The 10427-nt window shown below is 45.6% G+C and overlaps 1 protein-coding gene across 1 annotated transcript; it reads left to right on the forward strand.

The window, feature by feature from the left end:
• Positions 1-9693: 9693 nt before the first annotated feature.
• Positions 9694-10179, forward strand: LOC138901361 (uncharacterized). The gene has a single exon (XM_070189116.1). The coding sequence runs from the start codon at positions 9694-9696 to the stop codon at positions 10177-10179; it is 486 nt and encodes a 161-aa protein (XP_070045217.1).
• The last annotated feature ends 248 nt before the right edge of the window (positions 10180-10427 follow it).

The raw sequence follows: 10427 nt of genomic DNA on the forward strand, positions 1-10427 counted from the left end.
TCACTTGTCGGGTAGAGGACAAGTGCGTCCAGGAGAGAGAGGACATGCGAGGTCAGGTGAGAGAGTACAGGGAGGCGAGGAGACTTCGTAGACCGGGGAGATCCAATGGTCCTTATTTTTGAGGGAGGGTACGACATGGTAGAGGTTTTGTGGGTCAGCCAGTCCAGTTTGCGTTTCAGGCTTTGCATAGTGTTTCATATGTTCATGGCTCTTAGGGTACCCATACCGCAAGGTTCCCACAAGCACGTCAGCAACGAGGTTGTTTTGAGTGTGGCGACACTAGCCATGCGGTGAGGATTTGCCCCAGACTTAGGAAGGGTGCACCTCCACAGACTTCTCGGCCACAGCATGCTCCACCGGGTCCTCAGGCCATGATTCCAGCACCAGCTGCTACCCCACATGCTGAGCTAGCTCGAGGTGGAGGTCAGAGAGGTAGAGGTCACCCTAGATGGGGAGGTCAGGCCAAATATTATGCCCTTCCTGCTCGTACAGAGGCAGTTGTTTCTAATTCTGTCATTACAGGTATTGCTCCAGTCTGTGATAGAGATACGTCGGTATTATTTGACCCAGGCTCTACATATTCTTATGTGTCCTCTTATTTTGCCCCATATTTGGGCGTATCTCAGGATTCTTTGAGTTTCCCTATTTATGTGTCTACTCCTGTGGGAGATTCTCTTGTTGTGGACCGTGTGTATCAGTCGTGTTTGATTTCTCTAAGTGGTTTTGAGACCAGAGCCGATTTATTATTGCTCAGCATGGTGGATTTTGATATTATTTTGGGAATGGACTGGTTGTCGCCCCATTATGCTATTCTTGATTGTCACGCTAAGACCGTGACTCTGGCTATGCCAGGTTTACCACGATTAGAATGGAGAGGTACCTTAGAGTATACTCCCAGCAAAGTTATTTCTTTTCTTAAAGCTCAACGAATGGTTGAGAAGGGGTGTGATGCGTATCTAGCTTGTGTGAGAGATGTCAGTATTGATACCCCTACAGTTGAGTCAGTTCCAGTAGTGAGGGACTTTCCAGATGTGTTCCCAACTGATCTTCCGGGCATGCCGTCCGACAAAGATATTGATTTTGGCATTGATTTGTTGCTGGGCACTCATCCCATCTCTATTCCTCCATATCGTGTCGCTCCTCCTGAGTTGAAGGAGTTGAAGGAGCAGTTACACGAGTTGCTTGATAAGGGCTTCATTCGGCTCAGTGTATCACCTTGGGGTGCTCTTGTCTTGTTTGTGAAGAAAAAGGATGGTTCTATGCGTATGTGTATTGATCATCGCTAGTTGAACAAAGTCACAGTGAAGAACAGGTATCCTTTCCCTCATATTGATGACCTATTTGATCAGTTACAAGGTGCCAAAGTGTTTTCTAAGACTGACTTGCGATCAAGTTATAATCAGTTGAAGATTCGGGAGCCAGATATCCCAAAGACTACTTTTAGGAGTCGGTATGGCCATTACGAGTTCCTTGTGATGTCATTTGGGCTGACCAATGCCCCAACAGCCTTTATGCACTTGATGCATAGTGTGTTCCGGCCCTATATTGATTCTTTCGTCATCGTATTCATTGATGACATTCTAGTGTATTCCCCGACTCGGGAGGATCATGAGCAGCACCCCATGACAGTGCTTCAGACTTTGAGAGAAAAGAAGTTGTATGCAAAGTTCTCAAAATGTGAGTTCTGGTAAGATTCCGTGGCATTTTTGGGTCATATTGTGTCGATTGAGGGGATCAAGGTGGATCCGAAGAAGATTAAAGCAGTGCAGAGTTGGCCCAGACCGTCCTCAGCTACAGAGATCCGGAGTTTTCTTGGTTTGGCGGGGTATTACCATTGATTTGTAGAGGGTTTCTCGTCTATTGCAGCACCTATGACCAGGATGACCCAGAAGGGTGCTCCATACAGGTGGATAGAGGAATGTGAGGAGAGCTTTCAGAAGCTCAAGACAACTTTGACTACATCCCCAGTATTGGTATTGCCAACAATTTTGGGGTCTTATACTGTATATTGTGATGCATCGCAGATTGGTCTTGGCGCGGTATTAATGCAGGACAGTAGGGTGATTGCCTACGCATCCAGATAGCTGAAGGTGCATGAAAAGAACTATCCTATCCACGACATTGAGTTAGCAGCTATTGTTCATGCCTTGAAGATTTGGCGGCATTATTTGTACGGTGTTCCTTGTGAGATTTACACCGATCATCGGAGTTTGCAGCATCTGTTTTTGCAGCATCTGTTTAAGCAAAAAGATCTTAACTTGCGTCAGCGGAGGTGGTTGGAGCTACTTAAGGATTATGACATCACCATTCTGTACCACCCTGGAAAGGCCAATGTGGTGGCCGATGCCTTGAGTTATCGGGCAGAGAGTTTTGGGAGTTTAGCATATCTACCAGCAGCAGAGAGGCCATTGGCGTTGGATGTTCAGGCCTTAGCCAACCAGTTTGTGAGATTAGATATTTCTGAGCCGAGTTGAGTATTGGCTTGTGTGGTCTCTTGGTCTTCTCTTTATGTTCGTATCAGGGAGCGTCAGTATGATGACCCCCTATCATCTTGTACTTAAGGACACGGTCCAACACGGTGATGCTAAGGAGGTCACCATTGGGGAGGATGGTGCATTGAGGATACATGGAAGGTTATGTGTGTCCAATGTGGATGGTTTGCGTGAGTTGATTCTCCAGGAGGCTCATAGCTCGTGGTACTCCATTCATCTAGGTGCCGCAAAAATGTATCAAGACCTGAGACAAAATTATTGTTGGAGGAGGATGAAGAAGGACATAGTAGAGTATGTGGCTAGATGTCTAAAATGCCAGCAGTTGAAGTATAAGCATCAGCGACCGGGTGGGTTGCTTTAGAAGATAGAGATTCCGGAGTGAAAATGGGAGCAGATCACTATGGACTTCGTTGTTGGACTCCCACAGACTTAGCGAAAGTTTAATACGGTTTAGGTGATTGGGACAGGTTTACCAAGTCAGCTCATTTCATTCCTGTGATGACTACCTATTCTTCCGAGCAGCTGGCTCGAATTTATATTAGTGAGATTGTCATACTTCCTGGCATACCTGTATCTATTATCTCTGACCGAGGCACGCAGTTTACATCGCGGTTCTGGAGAGCCATACAACAGGAGTTGGGTTGTTTCACCCTTAGACGGATGGGCAGTCCGAGCGCACTATTCAAATTCTTGAGGATATGCTCCGTGCGTGTGTGATGGAGTTTGGAGGTTCTTGCGATCAGTTCTTTCCACTTGCGAAGTTTGCCTACAACAACAGTTATCAGTCAAGCATTCAGACAGCACCGTATGAGGCTTTGTATGGTAGGCGGTGTCGGTCCCCAGTGGGTTGATTTGAGCCGGGCGAGGCCAGATTATTGGGTACAAACTTGGTTCAGGATGTCTTGGAGAAGGTGAAGGTGATTCAGGATAGATTTCACACAGCCCAGTCTAGACAGAAGAGCTATGCAGACCGAAAGGTTCGCGACGTTGCATTCATGGTTGGAGAGCGGGTCCTGCTTCGGGTTTCGCCTATGAAGGGCATTATGAGGTTCGGAAAGAGGGGCAAGCTAAGCCCAAGGTTTATTGGCCTCTTTGAGGTGTTGCGGCGAGTTGGAGAGGTTGCTTATAAGCTTGCCTTACCTCCCATCCTAGCAGGAGTTCATCCGGTATTTCATGTTTCGATGCTCCGGTGGTATCACGACGATCCGTCTCATGTGTTGGATTTCAGCCCAGTCCAGTTGGACAAGGATCTATCCTACATTGAGGATCCAGTGACTATTTTTGACAGGCAGGTTCGGAAGCTGAGGTCTACGAATATTGCTTCTGTGAAGGTTTAGTGGAGGGGACATCCAGTCGAGGTGGCAACTTTGGAGACCGAGCAGGATATGTGCATCCGTTATCCTCATCTTTTCACCACTTCAGGTATGTCTCTATACTCGTTCGAGGACAAATAATTATTTTGGAAGAGGGAGGATGTAACGACCCGGCCGGTCGTTTTGAAAGTAAAAGCCCCGATCCCCTATTTACTGTTTCCCCCACATCTTTTTTCTGCTTATGTGACTTGCCGGGAGGTCTTGTTTTTGGTTTCGGAATGATTTGGGACACTTAGTCCCTAAAACGGGAGCTTAAGTCTTAGGATTTTGACCGTAGTCAGAGCTGTGTGAAGACGACTCCGAAATAGAGTTTTGTCTATTCCGTTAGCTCCGTTGGGTGATTTTGGGCTTAGGAGCGTGTCCGGATTGTGTGTTAGAGCTCTATAGCTCATTTACGCTTGAAATGGTGAAAGTCGAATTTTTAAAGTTTTGGGCCGGTAGTGGAATTTTTGATATCGGGATCGGATTCCAATTTTGGAAGCTGGAGTAGGTCAGTAGTGTTGATTATGACTTGTGTGCAAAATTTGGTGTCAATCGGACGTGGTTTGATAGGTTTCGGCATCGGTTGTAGAATTTTGAAGTTTCAAGTTCTCTAAGTTTGAATTGGAGGGTGACTCGCGATTTTAGCTTTGTTTGATGTGATTTGAGGGCCCGACTAAGTTCGTATGGTGTTTTAGGATTGGTTAGTATATTTGGTTGAGGTCCCAGGGTCCTCGGGTAAGTTTCGGGTGCTTAACGGACTTGGTTTTGGACTTGAAAGATAGCAAATTTATGGTGTTTTTGTTGTAGACAATCCTTTATCGCGTTCGCGAGAGAGGTCTCGCGATCGCATAGAGCATCTGGGAAAGGAAGCTGAGGTTGTTCTTTGCATTCGCGACGTCGTTTCGGCGTTCGCGAAGGCATGGAACACTAAGGCTACGTGTTCGCGATAAGGACCTTGCGTTCGCGTAGAGTCAACAGTCAGATGGTTTCCGAGCATGATAGCTTACATGTTCGCGATGAGTGTCCCGCATTCGCGTGGGGTCAGGTTAGTTGAGCTTCAAGTTTGCAACCAGTCCATCGCGTTCGCGATAAGTATATTTTGGTCTGAAGCAGCTTGTGCTTCGTGAACGCGAGGCTTTGACCGCATTCGCGAAGAAGGGCATACCTGGGCAGAATTTAAAGTTCAAAAACGAGGGTTTTGAGTTCATATCACAAAATTAAATTGGGAGCTCGGTAGAAGACGGAATTTCGAAAGATTTTCAGAGGAAGTCATTGGGTAATGATTCCTAACTCTTTTATGGTTATAACCCACTAATCTATCATTAATTTTATCATTTAATTTCGAATTTGGGGTGAAAACTGGGAAAATTTGAGAAAAGTTCTTAGACCAAATTTTGGGGTTTTGATCGAGATTTTAGTATATGAGTGAATTTGGTATGGTTAGACTCGTGAGTGAAAGGGTGTTCGTATTTTGTGACTTTTACCCGATTCCAAGACGTGGTCCCGAGGAGGCTTTTTGAGCGATTTTTCAATTTCTTGGGTTAGCTTTGATTTCATTAGCTAGATTAGTTTCTTGTAGTTATATTTATGCTATGTAATTGATTTTGGCTAGATTTGGGCCACTCGGAGGCGGATATTCGTTGGAAAGGCATTGTGACTGATTGATTGAGCTTGGTTCGAGGTAAGTGGCTTGCCTAACCTTGCGTGGGGAAACTCTCCTTAGGATTTGGTACTGTTTGATATGTGAGTGCCGTGTACGTGAGGTGACGAGTACGTACACGGGATATTTGTTGTAAAACTCCCCTTTTCACTAAGTCATAAAATGTTTTCTCCTTATTTGAAACACACTAGCATATGTAACTATCCTGTTTAGACTAGAATAACATGCCTATTTGTTTAACTGCCTATTTGAACTCTGTGCAGCATGTTTAGTGAAATTACGTGCTTTCCTTGACTTGAACTTAGTCTAAACTATAGGATTTCTTGCTGTAACTGTTATTTCGGTTGGTTGCACTGCATATTTACTTTGGGACTACGGAACGGTATTCCGATAGATCCCCCCTCCCCCCCGTTCTATATATTTACTTTGGGACTACAGAATAGTATTCTGGTAGATCCCCCATTCTGCATATTTACTTTGGGACTACGGAACGATATTCCGGTAGATTCCCCTGTTCTGCATATTTACTTTGGGACTACGAAACGGTATTCCGGTAGATCCCTCTGTCTTGCATATTTACTTTGGGACTACAGAACGGTATTCCGGTAGATCCCCCTGCACATTTACATTTGGGACTACGGGACGGTATCTTGGGAGATCCCTTGTTATTATCACTGTGTTATGAGCTGTTGTCTTTTATTGATTCTATTCCTGTTAGATTTCCATATTTATTTTTTACTGTTGTATTTCATTTTGTTTTATTTCATTATATTTATACCAGTAGGGCCCTGACCTGATCTCGCCACTACTCGACCGAGGTTAGGCTTGGCACATACTGGGTACCGTTGTGGTGTACTCACGCCCTTTCCTGCACATATTTTTCGTGTGTAGATCCAGGTTCATCTTACCAGCCTTATCACTAGTTGCAGTTGCTGCCGCTTATGGGAGACTTCAAGGTGCATCTGCCCGCGCCCGCAGATCCTCGGAGTCCCCCTCTATCCCCCTATGTTCATTTTTCTTTCCTTCTATAGAAATGATGTATAGAAGAGTTAAGACTTCTTAGTAGCTTGTGACTTGCGGGTTTTCGGGTTTTGGGAATTTTTTTCGTACTTTTTCAGAGGTGATAATTGTATATGCCAAGTGGCATTCAGTTTCTTATTAGATATTTGTTACTGTTAGTAGTTAATGTTCATGCTTTTGTTTCATTTTCGCAAAGTGTTAGGCTTACTAATCGGAGAGACTAGGTGCCATCACGGCGGTTCACGGAGGGAGAAATTGGGTCGTGACAAGTTGGTATCAGAGCTCTAGGTTTATAGGAGTCATGAATCACAAGCCGGTTTATTAGATTCTCGCGGATCGGTACGGAGACATCTGTACTTATCTTCGGGAGGCTATGGAACTGTTAGGAAAATTTCACTACTTTGATTTCTTGTCGTGCGAAAATTGTTGACTTCAAAAATTCTGAACTTCTATATTCTATTCTCTCACAGATGGTGAGGACAAGAACTGTAGTTATCGATGACGCTGCTCCTGGAGCAGGTGTCGCTAGAGGCAGAGATAACGGTAGAGGTCGAGGACGTCCACGTGGTGCAATCAGGGCACCCGCATGAGCTGCTACAGAGGATCCCCCAGTAGCTCCAGCTGTTGGGTAGATACCTGAGGTACCTGTTTCTGCAGCAGCCCTCCAGGAGACTCTAGCCTAGTTTTTGAGCATGTTCAGCACCTTAGCTCAGGCTGGATTCATTCCACTTGCTCCTGCCACATCTCAGTCCGGGGGAGGAACACAGACTCCCGTCGCCGGTACTCCATAGCAGTGAGTTCACGCTGGTCAGGTCCCAGGTGTCATGGAGGCACATCCTATGATCCCATTTCAGCAGGTGGTAGGGATCACTCGCCGGGTAGAGGACAGGTAGGTCCAGGAGAGAGAGAACAAGCGAGGTCAGGAGAGAGAGTAAAGGGAGGCAAGGAGACCTCATAGACCAGGGAAATCAACTGGTCCTTATTTTGGAGGTAGGGTACGACATGGTAGAGGTTTTGTGGGTCAGCCAATTCAGTTTACGTTTCAGGTTTCGCACAGTGTTTTAGGTGTTCATGGGTCTCAGGGTACCCGTACCGTACAGTTCCCACAGCCACGTCAGAAGCGAGGTTGTTTAGAGTGTGGCGACACTCTCCATGTGGTGAGGATTTGCTCCAGACTTAGGAGGGGTGCACCTCCATAGACTTCTCAGTCACAACATGCTCCACCGGGTCCTCAGGCCATGATTCCAGCACCAACTGCTACCCCACCTGCTCAGCCAGCTCGAGGTGGAGGTCAGAGAGGTAGAGGTAGAGGGGGAGGCCAGGCCAGGCTAGATATTATGCCCTTCCTGCTCGTACAGAGGCAGTCACTTCTTATTTTGTCATTACAGGTATTGCTTCAGTCTGTCATAGAGATGAGTCTATATTATTTGACCCAGGCTCTATATATTCTTATGTGTCCTCTTATTTTGCCCCGTATTTGGGCGTATCTCTGGATTCTTTGAGTTCCCTTGTTTATCTGTCTACTCCTGTGGGAGATTCTCTTATTGTCGACCGCGTGTATCGGTCATGTTTGATTGCTCTTAGTGGTTTTGAGACCAGAGCTGATTTATTATTGCTCAGCATGATGGACTTTGATATTATTTTGGGAATGGACTGGTTGTCGCCCCATTATGCTATTCTTGATTGTCACGCTAAGGCCGTGACACTGGCTATGCCACGTTTACCACATTAGAGTGGAGAGGTACCTTAGAGTATACTCCTAACAGAGTTATTTCTTTTCTTAAAGCTCAACGAATGGTTGAGAAGGGGTGTGACACGCATCTAGCTTGTGTGAGAGATGTCAGTATTGATACCCCTACAGTTGAGTCAGTTCCAGTAGTGAGGGACTTTCCAAATGTGTTCCCAGCTGAACTTCCGAGCATGCCACCTGATAGAAATATTGATTTTGGCATTGATTTATTGCCGGGCACTCAGCCCATCTCTATTCCTCCATACCGTATGAATCCTCTTGAGTTAAAGGAGCAGTTGCAGGAGTTGCTTGATAAGGGCTTCATTCGGCCCAGTGTGCCACCTTGGGGTTCTCCTGTATTGTTTGTGAAGAAAAAAGGATGGTTCTATGCGTATGTGTATTGATTATCGCCAGTTGAACAAAGTCACAGTGAAGAACATGTATCCTTTGCCTCGTATTGATGACCTATTTGATAAGTTACAGGGTGCCAAAGTGTTTTCCAAGATTGACTTGCAATCAAGTTATCATCAGTTGAAGATTCGGGAGCCCGATATCCCGAAGATTGCTTTCAGGACTTGGTATGGCCATTACAAGTTCCTTGTGATGTCATTTGGGCTGACCAATGGCCCAGCAGCCTTTATGCACTTGATGCATAGTGTGTTCCAGCCCTATATTAATTCTTTCATCATCGTATTCATTGATGACATTCTAGGGTATTCCCGGACTCGGGAGGATCATGAGCAACACCTAAGGACAGTGCTTCAGACTTTGAGAGAAAAGAAGTTGTATGCAAAGTTCTCAAAATATGAGTTCTGGTAAGATTCCGTGGCATTTTTGGGTCATATTGTGTCGAGTGAGGGGATCAAGGTGGATCCGAAGAAGATTGAAGAAGTGCAGAGTTGGCCCAGACCGTCCTCAGCTACAGATATCTAGAGTTTTCTTGGTTTGGCGGGGTATTACCGTCGATTTGTAGAGGGTTTCTCGTCTATTGCAGCACCTATGACCAGGCTGACCCAGAAGGGTGCTCCATTCTTGTGGACAGAGGAATGTAAGGATAGCTTTCAAAAGCTCAAGATAATTTTGACTACAGCCCCATTATTGGTATTGCCTACAAGTTCGGTGTCTTATACTGTATATTGTGATGCATCACGGATTGGTCTTGGCGCGGTGTTGATGCAGGACAGTAGGGTGATTGCCTACGCATCCAGATAGCTGAAGGTGCATGAAAAGAACTATCCTATCCACTACCTTGTGTTAGCAGCTATTGTTCATGCCTTGAAGATTTGGAGGCATTATTTGTACGGTGTTCCTTCTGAGATTTATACCGATCATCGGAGTTTGCAACATTTGTTTAAGCAAAAAGATCTTAACTTGCATCAATGGAAGTGGTTGGAGCTACTTAAGGATTATGATATCACCATTTTGTACCACCCTGGGATGGCCAATGTGGTGGCCGATGCCTTGAGTCATGGGGTAGAGAGTTTGGGGAGTTTAGCATATCTACTAGTAACAGAGAGGCCAATGGCATTAGATGTTCAGGCCTTAGCTATCCAGTTTGTGAGATTGGATATTTCTGAGCTGAGTCGAGTATTGTATTATGTGGTCTCTCGGTCTTCTCTTTATGATCGTATCAGGGAGCGTCAGTATGATGACCCCCATCTGATTGTCCTTAAGGTCACGGTCCAGCACGATGATGCTAAGGAGGTCACTATTGGGGAGGATGGTACATTGAGGATGCAGGTTAGGTTATGTGTGCCCAATGTGGACGGCTTGCATGAGTTGATTCTGCAGAAGGCTCACAGCTCACAGTACTCCATTCATCAGGGTGCCACGAAGATGTATCAGGACCTGAGGCAGCATTATTGGTGGAGGAGGGTGAAGAAGGTCATAGTAGAGTATATTGCTAGATGTCTAAATTGCTAGCAGGTGAAGTATGAGCATTAACGACTGGGTGTGTTGCTTCAGAAGATAGAGATTTCGGAGTGGAAATGGGAGCGGATCACTATGGACTTCGTTGTTGGACTCTCACGGACTCAACAGAAGTTTGATGCGGTTTGGGTGATTATGGACAGGCTGACCAAGTTAGCTCATTTCATTCCTGAGATGACTACCTATTCTTCCAAGCAGCTGGCTCGAATTTACATTCGTGAGATTGTCAGACTTCATTGCGT

This window comes from Nicotiana tomentosiformis, chromosome 11 (genome assembly GCF_000390325.3).
Source record: "Nicotiana tomentosiformis chromosome 11, ASM39032v3, whole genome shotgun sequence".
NCBI classification, from domain to species: domain Eukaryota; kingdom Viridiplantae; phylum Streptophyta; class Magnoliopsida; order Solanales; family Solanaceae; genus Nicotiana; species Nicotiana tomentosiformis.